Source organism: Balaenoptera musculus, chromosome 10 (assembly GCF_009873245.2).
Source record: "Balaenoptera musculus isolate JJ_BM4_2016_0621 chromosome 10, mBalMus1.pri.v3, whole genome shotgun sequence".
In the NCBI taxonomy this organism is placed as follows: Eukaryota; Metazoa; Chordata; class Mammalia; order Artiodactyla; family Balaenopteridae; genus Balaenoptera; species Balaenoptera musculus.
The window spans coordinates 95,116,580-95,129,211 of record NC_045794.1 but is presented as its reverse complement, the minus strand read 5'-3'; the positions used below and the strand labels follow the sequence as shown (position 1 = coordinate 95,129,211).

Here is a 12,632-nt window from a genome sequence, read left to right as displayed (position 1 = left end):
GAACCCATGTCCCCTGCATTGGCAGGCAGATTTTTAACCACTGCGCCACCAGGGATGTCCCTATACTAGGAATTCTTAAGTAAATTTTTCCTTAGTGCTGTAGTATCTAAGTTCTTTATACTCATCTTTTTATGAAGGAAAAACCTGATTCTCCTTTCAGAAAGTAACCCAAGTTTTACAGACTTTCAAATTATCTTTATTTTTTCAATTATAAAAATATTTACCCACTTAGAAGAGAAAGGAAAAAAGAAGAATGAAAGAGGAAAGAAAGGTCTCTGGACTTGGGCGAGGGTCAGGGGTGACCGTGGAGCTTGCTACTTGCTCCTAGGAGTCAGCAGCTTATGAAGCAGTGAGATGCCCCAGGACCTGTCATCTTGAGTCACTTCTTAACGACGAAGGGGATGGGGATCCAAGTCTCAAGTCTCTGAAGGAATCCTCTAAATTATTCCAATTCAAGGGCTGTTGAGAGAGAAAGGAGAAAGCTTCGGTTGGCAGGAAACTGAGGGAGGAAGGGGAGCAGAGGTGAGGCTGAAAATGCCGGGACAAGAAAAGAACTGGGTCAAGGCAGGCCAGGGATGCCTTAAGAGAAACAGAAAGCTAAGAAGAGTCTACGAAGAGGGGCTTCCCTGGTGGCGCAGTGGTTAAGAATTCACCTGCCAATGCAGGGGACACGGGTTCGAGCCCTGGTCCAGGAAGATCCCACATGCCGCGGAGCAACTAAGCCTGTGCGCCACAACGACTGAGCCTGCGCTAGAGGCCGCGAGCCACAACTACTGAGCCCATGTGCCACAACTACTGAAGCCTGCACGCCTAGAGCCCGTGCTCCGCAACAAGAGAAGCCACCGCAATGAGAAGCCCGTGCACCACAACGAAGAGTAGCCCCCGCTCGCCACAACTAGAGAAAGCCCACATGCAGCAACAAAGACCCAATGGCAGCCAAAAATAAATAAATAAAATAAAATCTACTAAAAAAAAAAGTCTATGAAGAGAGAGAGAAGGAAGGAATTGGGAGCCCCTGGAAGAGGGGACCTAAGGCGGGTGTCATGAGAAAAGAGAAGGCAGTGGGGAGAGAGCAAGGAGAGGATTGACAGACAGAAGTGGGGCTGAAGCTGGGAAGGGGGTCGGCGGAGGGTGGAGAGGCCAGGGGCCTGCAGCGGGGAGAGCTTCTCACCAGCAGGATCTTCCGGAGCCGACGGCTTATGCTTTCACTGTATTGCTCCAGCTTATCCCAGGACTCGAAGGGCATCCCCTGGTTATCCACAAATTCTTCCCAGCAGTCTTCAAACTCTGAGATGAGAGAGGGAAACCGAGTCAGGCTCCAAGGGCAGGGGAGCAGCAAGCTGGCACCAGCAGGGCCACGGTCCCTCCTTCCTTTCCGCTTCCTTCTCTTCCTCTCCCTGGAATTAGTCTGTCCCTGGAATTTCCCCTTCGGGTGGTTTCACACCCGGGGTCTCAGCTGGACCGCCGTCCTTGTCCAGCCTCCTCTCCCCCGCCACTCCCACTCAGTGGCTTTCGTTCTTGGAACTGCAGATCCTCCCGTCCACCGACAGCTCTGTCTCTCTTCCTACCTGAGCGGGTCATGACAGCCACTGAGACCTGGGCTGCCTGTAGCTGCTGCAGCCCCCTCTGAAAGAGCTTGACCCAGTGGAAGTACAGGCGGGAGGCAAAGATCTGCAGGCTCAGGTGGTCCTGACCGTTGATGAAATCAACCAGTTCCCTGGCACAGGTAGGGCAAGGGCTCCACGTGACATAGCAGATGATTTTGTAGCTCTGGTTTGGGTCGAGATTCAGCGAGGTGATCTTGTCAATAAAGCGAATTTCTGCATGTCGCTGTTTCTGGAGAGGGTCTCAGAGAGACGGAAGGGTTGGTTAGAAGGCAGAGGCCAGAGGTCACACACCGAGGGTGAAGATCGGCATGAGGGCCTCTGTCCTGTGAACTTCCCAGTATGTGAACTTGCCTATAGCACAAGGAAGAACCTCCTCCTTTCCTTCAGTTATTCATTCCTTCACTCACTCACTCATCCATTAATTCCACACTCCCCAAGCACCTGTAACTTGATCGGAATCAGATCAGGGTCCCAGTGCCCAGAGGAGAAGGGTTGTAGAACAGACACCCCCAGGGCACAGTCCTGAATACTCTGTGACCTGGCTTTTGGACATGTCCAGGAGGTTTTCTGGAGATGTTTGAACCTGAGGGTACCAGGGAGGTCAGGGAGGGAGGGAGCGGGGACGGGACAGGTAGGAAGATGGCAGAAAGGCGGAAGTGTGATGGAGATCTTGCAGGTGAGGTTAGGTGCTCAGTCCTCGGAAGAGCGCTTGGCTTCCCCGAAGTGGTGACTGAGCTGAGATCCGGAGGATGAGGCAACATTAACTTCTCAAAGAGGGGCGGGAGGAACGTTCTGCTGGAGGGAAGGGCTTGTGTGGTGGCCCGGGGATGGGAAAGAATGTGGAGAGCTCCAGGGAAGCAGGGCTCACTCAGACTGCTAAGCCTCAGGATCTTCCCTGCATGGTGCGGTTGCCCCTGCTTGCCCTGTGCCCAGGGAACCCACTTGGCACCTTGTTTCGGAAGCAGCCTTTGTCAAGCGTGAAACCATCGAGCTGCTTCAGCTGGTAGCACAAATAGGTCTTCCTCCGGTAGCGGGCCAGTGGGACCCGGTGCTGGTTGCCAAACTGCTGTTGGAATACTTTTTTTTTTAGCAGATTCATTGTGTTTCTGTGCAACAGGAAGGAGAAAATCAAAGATTGCAGAGAGTGTTTTCTGGTGTCACCCAAGGCTCTGTCACATTCTGAACCCAGCTTCTTGGGTTCACCTAGGCCCCTAAGGAGAGGTAAGGGAGAGTCTCTTCCTTCTTTATTGGCCAGGAGGACTGGGAGGGAGAGGGAAGAGGGCGAGCTCTCCCCCTCACACGTCACCACCCCCTCCAGCCCACGCTAGAGGCCATTGCAGGCAGGACACCTGGGCTGAGTGGGGGGCCCCCCACCCCGAGAACTGGACACGGCATGTCCTTCCTCGTCTCTCACACCTTTGTCCTGAGTCCCAGACCCCTCTGTTAAGGTCCCACAAGCACCTCAACCGGGTACCTAATGTCAGGACCCTTCTCTTTGGGGAGTGGGGAGGGGGATGGAAGTTAAAGAGCTTCCTTTAACTCTGTGCTCTTGGCCGAGGTGTGTGTATCACAATTTTGTCTGTACAAAGAGCACAGAGGCATGTGAACAGGAACAACTGTTGTCACCAAGGGAGTATTGTGACAGAGACTTTTGGCTGAAGGGCTCACATAGCTTTTTCTCCCCCTAATTATGATGGGACTCTATAGAGTATTCCATTTTCTATCTTGCTTTTCTTTCATTTAATATTATACTGCAAAGTGGCCCAGCCCATGTGGGGATGCAGAACCACCAGGTTCTTTTCAGTAAATGCTGTTGGCTCTGCGCAGACAGCAGTAGGTGGATGTAACCAGGCGCCTTCCTGCCGGGCCCGAGAGGCGCATGACGGCACCCTCTGGCCGGAGCCGCACTGCACGTGGCCACCCACGACCAAGCAGACGCCAGTCTGAACGAGTTTGGGAGGCTTGATGGCCCAGCCCATTGCCCTTCTGGACACTCCACCCAAGGTAATGTCACTTGGTTGACCATCGAGTCAGACTCAGATGACCTCAGAGCCTCAGAATTGGCATCTGGACACAGGAATCAAGCCAAGGGTGCCCTCACGGCCCAGACCACGGGGCACAATACTTTGTTCCTGCAAGGCCAGAGAAGTCTCGGCATATTTCCAGCCAACTCACCAGTTCCACCAACGAAAAACCATTTCTGATATGTTATGCTAATTAACAAAGCCACAGACTTCATCAGTGGAAACCTATCTCTGACGTCCCTTGTGTTAATTAGTAAAACTTTAGATGGATTTGGATAACGATTGCTGAAGAGACCATCTCTGGACTGTGGCCTTTGATGACTGGCCAGTGATCTCGCCTGGAGTTCACACTCCCCATGAGGGCAACTGGCCACCGTCAGGGTAAGGATTAGAAGGGAAACCCCATTCATATCATACCTAAGACAACCACTGCCCCGTTTGCCCGGAATCTTCCTGATTTTAGCCCTTAAGTTCCCATGTTCTGGGAAACTCCCCAGTCCTGGGGAAAGCCAGACACTCAAGGCTGAGATATTTCACATTTGAGACAAGAGGACTTATCTTCATAGCACAAATGTTGCCCCTTGCCCTTGAATAGCTAAAACTGTAGGTACGATAGAAACAACTTGTAAGAAGTACTTAAAGACCAGTTGAATTTTTCATACTTGGTAGTGTCTTCATGGGAAACGAGTTATCTTCTTGTCTTGGACAGTTTTCCCTCCACAGAGCAGAAATGAGAATATTCTTTACAAAACTGTGCCTTTATAATAAAATTTTTAAAAATGCTTTTATAGCTGACTCCAAACATTGTTTCACTCATCCTTGAACCTAAAGTCTAGGACTGAGGGTGCACAGAGAGCTTTAGGAAGACCCAGTGGCCATGCCTATGGGATATGGCCAGGGACACAGACAGGCTGTGGCAGAGGCAGGGCTGGGAGGCCTGAGGCAAGAGAAGGAGCCAGAGAGGAAGAGAACCCAGGGCTGGGCGCAGAGCCCGAGGCAGCGAGGAGGACCAGGCAGCACCACCTGGTCCCTGCAGCCGGGCTCCAGCCTCCTTGGCACACGTCCCAGCTTGCCCTGGGCACTGGGATCTCTGGCTCCACCTCCCTCTCACAAGGCTGCCCTTGGCCTTGGGAAAGTCCCTTATCTGAGAGTGTTGCCCTACAGCTCTCTGAGCGGTAGATGCCCTTCCTGCCTGGGTAAGCGGAGGTGGGAGGCCTAGGGTGGTTTTTGTCTCTCAGACCCATCCTCTTTCTTCCTCCTGGGCTCTGGACTTACCTGATCCCAGGAGTCCAGATGCAGTCTCCTGGCCTAGGAAGGCTTGTCCAAGCCCAGCCCTTTGTCATAGGCACTCTGCCTCGATTTCCTCTCCCAGGACCCTTTCTTTAGGACAGCCCCTTATCTGAAAGCGACCTCCCAGGCCGTCTCAGCCGAGGCTCCACCTCCTTCCTGCTTTGGCACCAGGGGTGGGAGGGCCCTGGGGTGGTTTGCTTCCTCAGGCTCTGACCCACCTACTCTTGGGCCCTCCCTCTTTGGCAGAGGTCGGTCTCTGATGAAGCCAGACCCCTCTGTGCAGCAGGACCCGACGTTATTGCAAAGGGAAAGAGAAAGTAAAGATGCCAGAGAGAGGGGGGTGGGACAGACCCTGGCGGAAGAGAGCAGGACAAAGGCCTGCTCCCATTGGGGGAGGGGCGGGCTGGAGCCCTCTCCACCCTACTCCTACTTGGCACTTAGCTTTTATTCAGTACCCTGACAAGACTCTGGGCAGGACGGAAAATGAGGGCTGGGGGTCAGCACTCCAGATCTTCATCTCCAGCCCTGTGTTGAGCAGATCCTGTGCACCATCTGCTACCCAGCTCCCCAGTAGCATCAAGCGGGGAGGAGCATTATCCTGACATTTTAGATGCGGTCCCAGCACAGAGAGGTTAAGACACTCTCTTGAGGTCACACAGCAAATAAATGGCAGAACTGGAAAGCTGTCCAGGAAGCCTGGCCTGGTTCCCTCCCCTTGCTTCCTCATTGTTCCATGAAAAGGAGTTGGGGAGGGGGCACAAGAGAAGGGGTAAGCTGTCTGCTTACTTTGTCACGTGGCCACCAAGACCTCCAGATGAGAAAACAGCTCTGGGGAAAGTTGAAACCTAGGGAGGAGGTCTTAGAGTAGTCACAGCCACCTCCAGTCCAGACTGCACACAAATGTGATTCCCAAATTAACTTTTCCCAGCTTGTCATCCCATTGCTACCCGACCCTGCACACACCCCCTTCTGCCCCACAGGCCCTGGTACGGCCTCAGGGGTAACACAAGCTTGGGCAGGAGGTTAGAGGATCCACAGGAATGGTGTCCCCTTCACCCCCATCTGTCCTAATGCCCAGGGCCACAGCCAACAAAAGATTCTAGAACAAGCTGGGTCCTTCTGGGAAGAGTGACCAGATTTTTTTTTTCTTTTTTTTTTGGCCACAGCACGTGGCATGCGGAGCTTGCCCAACCGGGGATTGAACCTGTGCCCCCTGCATTGGGGGCATGGAGTCTTAACCACTGGACCACCAGGGAAGTCCAAAGAGTGATCAGATTTGCACACTGAAGTGTTGGTCAAACTCAGAGAGCTAAGTCACCGCTGGCCTGAGAGGCAGGAAGGATGGACGAGAAGGCTGAAACTCTTTGCTGGCCTTTCCCTAATGACAGCAATCCTACAGCCCCGGCTTGGAGATTCCTGTGAGCCGCCTGAGATGGGCCAAAATGCAGGTGTGCCAGAAGCGGGACATTTTAAGCTGGCCACTGTGGCCCGTTTTAATGCCCGAGACAATCAGGAGGTACGTCACCCACATGCATGTCCCTCTGTGCCTCCCTCCTTGAAGGAAACACCGACAGGGAGAGCATCAAGGCAGAAGAGCCGAAGCAACCAGAGACCCCCCTGGATTCTGCCCAAGACCCCCAGGCAGCAGTGCAAACAGGAAGGGAGAGTAAAGGGACAGGTGTCTGCTGCCACTGACAATTCACACCCAGACGGCCAAGATCAGTGGGACCCCAGACCTTCTCCACAAGGACTTTAAGGACAGATTCCAAACCAACAGCTTCCCACTTGCTGTTCCTTCCTCTGCCTCTGCCTGCCCAGAATCCCACCTCGTCAGGCTCTTACTCCCTTTTTGCCCTGCCACAATCCCGGCCACCCTTTCTGGAACCTCCACGGAGTTCCTCCCCGGTCCATTCACGTGGCAGCTGGCTCTGTGGACAAAGGGCCAGACGCTCGCTTCCTGATCTACCCTAAGCAACTGAGCTGTGGTCTCTGACCTGACTCTTGGCAGCCCTTCCACTTTCTAGTCTGCTTTTTGAAAAAGCTCCAATAATCTCAATCCTCACGTCCCCAATCCTACTTTTTTCTAAAAACTTATTTAAATGTAAACTTAACCATTTTTTTTTTTCCTTGCTCATTCTCCATCACCATCCCCAGAGCTTCATCTCTGGCGGCAATTTGGGAATGGGATGAGGGATGAGCAGAGTGAAGACAGGGTGTGATGATCACAAAGCGAAGGCAGGGTGGCAGTGGGGTTCTAGGGACACCAGGGTCTGGAATGGAAGCAGAAGAGTCGGGGTCAAGGGGGCATAAGCCAGAGAGAGACACACAGGACGAGGATCCGGCTCTCACTGCACCTGCTCAGCTCGAAAAAGCCTTTGGTCATCGTATGGGCTGAACCGTGTCCCCGCAAATCCACATGCTGAAGTCCCAACCTCCAGTTTCTCAGAACGTGACTGTACTTGAGATAGGGCCTTTAAAGAGGTGATTGTGTTAGGAGGAAGCTCTTAGGGTGACCCTTAGTCCAATCTGACCGATGTCCTTATGAGAAGAGGAAATTGGGACACACAGAGGGACACCAGGGGCTCCCCAAGGGTCATGGACAGAAGAAAGACCATCTGAGGACAGAGCGAGAGGGCAGCTGTCTGCAGCCAAGGAGGGAGGGTGCAGGAGAAGCCCAACCTACCGACTCCTTGATCTTGGACTTCAGGCCTCCATATCGGTGAGAAAGTAAATACCTGTTGTTAAGTCACTCAGTCTGTGGCGTTTTGTTGCGGATATCCTAGCAAACGAATACCATCATTCCCATCAAGGAACCTCGTTCTCTGATAAGTCAAGTCTGTCTTCAAGGATGTTTTTCAAATCTCATTTTCACACTTATACATATTCATGCCCATTTATGTTCAGTTCAATAACAAAGTTTGGTCAATGTGTGAGATGGGAGGAGGAGGGGCTCCCTTGCTTGGGGAGAGGGAGATCTTACAGGGGGAGGGGGAGACGCTGGGGGAAGAAAGGAGAGAGGAGCTGAGGGAGGGCAGGGGCAGCCCAAGGGCAGTGGCCCTCTGGGGCCAGGGAGGAGAGGAGGCTGAGAAGGGAGGTGGAAGGTACTCGGAGATAAGGAGAAGGTGAGGGGAGGGAGGCTAAGGAAGCCCTCACCCGAGAATTTCCTGAAGCTTTGCCGCCAGGAACTGATAATTTTTACGCAGTTTCTTCCAAGGCTTGAAGGGCATTCCCTGATTGTACACAAAGTTTTTCCAACAGTATTTAAACTCTGAGATAAAGAGGAGAGAAAACCATCAGGTCCGGGCCCTGGGAGGCCTTTTCTCCGCTGACCATCCTGTGTCCCGCCCCCTCCTGCCCCCTCCCTGCCATGTGCCCTCAGTCCTGCCTCGTTTCCCAGGCTCTCCTCCCACTCACCCTCGCTGGTGGGTATTCTAGGTCCGCCCCCATCCCTCCCACCGCCCCGCCCTCCAGCCCCCAGCCCCCTCTGCTCTCACCTCCGAGGGACATGAGGCGCACCCAGGCCCTCTGGTGGTGCAGCAGGCGCAGCCCGTGCTGGCACTCTGGTTTCCAGAAGTAGTAGAGGCGGGCGGCAAAGATGCTCAGCCTCACGTTCCTGTTCTCCTTCAGGAACGCAGCCACCTGCTCTGCACATGACAAGCAGGGGCTCCAGGATAAGAACCAGGTGATGTGGTACTGCTCGTAAGGGGACAGCTTCTTGGCGCAAAACCAAGAGAGGAAGCAGAGTTCCGCGTGGCAGGGAGTCTCGGGATAGACCTGGGAGAGATGGAGGCGGAAAGGGGGCGTTCTTGGCCGGCAGAGCAGGCAGTGAGGCCGGGCTAGGGAGCTGGGGAGGAGGGGTAAGGGGGGTGGGCATCCCAGAGGCAGGTTGTTCATGAGTTATCCCTTCTTTCCATCTCTCCCCTCCCTTCTGTTCTTCTTTAGTCATCGACTTCCCTCATTCATCGACTCACCCATTCATTCTAACATCCATTCTCCCATTCATTCATTCTACAAGTAACCTGAGTGCCTGCTTTGGGCCAGGCCCTGTGGGGTCCAGGCTTGGTCCCTAGGTGCTGTCTGCTGGGAGGCCCACAGAGCTGCCCTGTCCGTCGGCAGAACCACCAGCCACAGATGTCTACAGAGCACTTGAGATGCGGGTTGTCTGAAGGGAGGTGTGTGGCAAGTGTAAAACTACACAGTTCATTTCAGTGACTTCGTATGAAGAAAAAAGAATGTAAACTATCTCATGAAGAAGTTTTATATTAGTTATATATTAGAAAATACATCTAATTGAAATAATAGATTAGGTATACAGTCAGTCCTCTCTGTATCTGAGAGTTGCTCATCTGCAGATTCAACCAACCACCTATTGAAATTATTCAGGAAAAAAAAAAATTCCAGAAAGTTCCAAAACGCAAAACTTGAATTTGCCAGGCTGGCAACTACTTACATAACATCCACATTGTATTTACAACTCTTTACATAGCATTTACATTGTATCAGGTATTATAAGTAAGCTAGAGATGATCTAAAGTCTATGGGAGGATGTGGGTAGGTTATATGCAAATGCTATGCCATCTTACATAAGGGATTTAGCATCTTCAGATTTTGGTGTTCGTGGGGCTCCTGGAGCCAACCTCCCCACCCCCATATCTAGGGAATGACTGTGTTGTCTAACACAGGGTCAATATTAATTTCGTCAGTTTCTCTTAACTTTTTGAACACTGGGTAGTAGAAAGAGTGAGATGACACCTGTGACTCAGATTAGGTTTGGGTGGGATAATACTGCTTCAGTGCACACCCCCGCCCCGCCCCTTCCGCACACAGGTTCTGAAAAGGCTGCCTCTGGGTGGAGGAGGGCAGGCGGGTGGGGGGACATTTTGCCAAGCCCGATGACAAACTCAGAGACCCACCACCAGCAGACTCGCTAAACAAGGCTTGGTGGGATAAGTCAACCGCCATCACGTATCCGGTTCCAGGACTTAAGAAAATGTGTGGGAAGATACATCCGCCACTGAGAACCCCCAAATGGCGTTGGACTTATTACCATTTTTTCCACATCCTCTACTGGCTTATGTGAACCTGTGTAACACCTCTGACATGAGGGACACCATTTGGGGGCTAAAATTTCATCCCATTTTTGAAACAGGCACCAGATTTGAACTATTACACTGGGCAAAGGCATAGGACAGAGCCTGTCACTGCTATATCCGCATTCTTTTTTGGGGGGGGGAGGGGCCGGGTGCGGGTGACATGCAGGATCTTAGTTCCCAGCGCCTCCTGCATTGGGAGCACCCAGCCTTAACCACTGGACTGCCAGGGGAGTCCCAATATCTGCATTCTTGATTAAAAACTGGACACACTGCAAAAGGGATTTTCCTAGTATCTGACATAATATACTCTGAAAACCAATGAATTGCAATTGTAATTATATCTCCCAATCATGATATTGGGAAAACAACTTGTGCAAGCATCTTAAACCTTCCGCAATTTGCCAATACCCGCCCCCGCCCCGGCTTTTTTCTCCTTGGCGGGACACAACGCAGGCTGCACCTGAATCTGTGCTCCCCGCATTGCAATTCTAAGGCACCAAATAAATGCTTTTGTGTCTTTGCGCTGCGCCTCTTTTCTGGGTCGACACTTAGCTCCCGCCTGCGATGAGTGTCCTGGGGCCCATACCCGGTTTTGAAAGACCCCCCAGTCGGAGGGGTCAGGTGAGCAGTGCTTCAGTCTTTCCACCTGGTAGCAGAGGTAGGAGCAGTTCCGCCCATTGGCAAAGCTCAGGTTGCGAAAGTGGAAGGAGAAGGTTTGGCGATCTAACCACTCCACTGGGTTTCTGGGGCAAAAGAGAGAAAAGGGAAAATGCAGAGAGCGCCCCCTGGAGTTACTCCCGGCTGGTCTCTCCGGAGCGCAGCCCCCTGGACGCCCTAGGCGCTGTGCCTCCCAGCAACCCGCCTGGGCCTTGAGAATTTCCTGCGCCTTTCCAGGCAGGAAGGCTGGGGGAGAGGGAGAGGAGAGGGTGCTAGGACAGCAGGGATGGGTGACGTCTCCCACAGGGGCCCTGGCTCTGCTACTTCCAATAGCACACCCCCCACCTCCACTCCGGTTTTCCTGCCCACCCATCCCCCAAATCATTAGAAAAATAAAAAAAGAGTAACGAAAACCTCTCCACTCCAAAATAAGAGCCTTTAACATTTCAGTTCAATTCGTTCCTGACTTTTCACTTGCACATGTTTGTTTGTTTTGTTTTTTAATGTCGGGTTAACACCTAAATTCACAGGCTTGGGCTATGGTTACAAGTGCTTTGTGTATCTGAACTCATCTACTCTCCAAATGCTGCGGGAGCCATGCCCATTTTATAGAGGAGGAAGCGGGGACGCAGAGGGGGACAAGTAACCTGCCTAAGTCACAGAGCTGTAAGTGATAGAGCTGGGTCCCCTGACCAGGCCAGGCCATTTCCAGCTCTTCCATTATATGACCTTGCAGCTGTGTGAAGTCTTGGGTGTGGCTTTCTTTTCTACTTAATTTTCAAATAGGAGCGTTTCTCCTGATCTTTCCTCCAGTTCCATTACAGCTGTTAGTGGTACAGTTATAAACGTGAAGCGTGGTCACCTAGGGTGTGGCCAGGTTTGTGAACGGTGTGCATTTACTTTCCTGCTCAGAGTTGAGATATCCTTGGAAGAGATGATTTATCTTCTTGCCTCAGAGAACTATTCTCACACTGTGTTTACAATGGTGTCAACTGAAACTGATCAGAATGCTTTAAAAAAAGTCACCAGCTGCTTCAATCATCCTTTCACCAAATTCTAAGCGTTAACAGAGCACAGATATTTCCGACCAATAGAGGGTGCAGGCCCGCACAGGGAGGGAGGGGACGGCCTAGCCCGACAGACTTTCAGACTGAGAGCTGGGCCACGAGGACCCTCAGAGCTGGGTGGAGGTTTGGGAGGGGCCGGTTCAGAAGCAATAGTGGGGGCACCCCCAGAACAGGGCAAAGACCCCAGATGGGAGTGGGCCCTGCAGAGAAGGAGCCCAGAGAGGGAAAGGAGCAAGGCTGGGACTGCAGGGACTGCGGGGAGAAGGAGGCCAAGGACAGAGGCACAGCCCTAGAGAGGGCTGGAGATGGGCCCAGTGGGCAGAGCGGGCAGCAGCAGTACCTGATCCGGGGCCTCTGGCTGCAGCCTCCTTTTCTGGCTAGTCCCAGCCCTGCCCTTTGTCTCGGGCGCTGGGGCTCCATTTCCTCTCCCAGGGCTCTCGTGTAGAAAACCCCCTTATCTGTGAGCGACCTCCCAGGCCGTCTCAGCCGAGGCTCCACCTCCTTCCTGCTTTGGCACCAGGGGTGGGAGGGCCCTGGGGTGGTTTGCTTCCTTAGGCTCCGACCCACCTTCTCTTGGGCCCTCCCTCTTGGCAGAGGTCGGTCTCTGATGGAGCTGGACCCCTCTGTGCAGCAGGACCCGACGTTATTGCAAAGGGAAAGAGAAAGTAAAGATGCCAGAGAGAGGGGGATGGGACGGACCCTGGTGGAAGAGAGCAGGACAAAGCCCTCTCCACCCCACCCCTGCACCCAGCCCAAATCTGCACCTGGCTCTACACTTGCCTGTTGAATGAATGGAGGCAATGAGAAAGTATGGACCTTGGATCAGGACTCCTTATTTTCTCCTGGCACAGCCAGAACTCAGGGGACAGATGTGCTTTGAATTCCTACTTCTGT

At 52.8% G+C, this 12,632-nt stretch overlaps 1 protein-coding gene across 1 annotated transcript; it reads right to left on the bottom strand.

The window, feature by feature from the left end:
- Nucleotides 1–229: 229 nt before the first annotated feature.
- On the bottom strand, nucleotides 230–12,229 carry LOC118902687 (DNA dC->dU-editing enzyme APOBEC-3B-like). The gene is made up of 8 exons (XM_036867313.1): nucleotides 12,079–12,229; nucleotides 10,601–10,757; nucleotides 8,416–8,695; nucleotides 8,075–8,189; nucleotides 2,557–2,713; nucleotides 1,569–1,836; nucleotides 1,172–1,287; nucleotides 230–459 (listed from the first exon to the last, which is right to left on the bottom strand). Exons 1-8 carry the CDS (start codon nucleotides 12,156–12,158, stop codon nucleotides 370–372), a joined length of 1,263 nt encoding a protein of 420 aa, XP_036723208.1. The 5' UTR covers nucleotides 12,159–12,229; the 3' UTR covers nucleotides 230–369.
- Between the last annotated feature and the right edge of the window lie 403 nt (nucleotides 12,230–12,632).

What these genes read in the sequence shown, in the direction of transcription:
- LOC118902687 (XM_036867313.1), bottom strand. Translation starts at nt 12,158, where the DNA reads ATGGAGCCCCAGCGCCCGAGACAAAGGGCAGGGCTGGGACTAGCCAGA. An exon ending in GGGGGGTCTTTCAAAACCGG is followed by an intron (nt 8,696 to 10,600) that starts GTATGGGCCCCA and finishes CATCTCTCCCAG; the next exon opens with GTCTATCCCGAGACTCCCTG. An exon ending in GGCTCCGGAAGATCCTGCTG is followed by an intron (nt 460 to 1,171) that starts GTGAGAAGCTCT and finishes CTCTCTCAACAG; the next exon opens with CCCTTGAATTGGAATAATTT.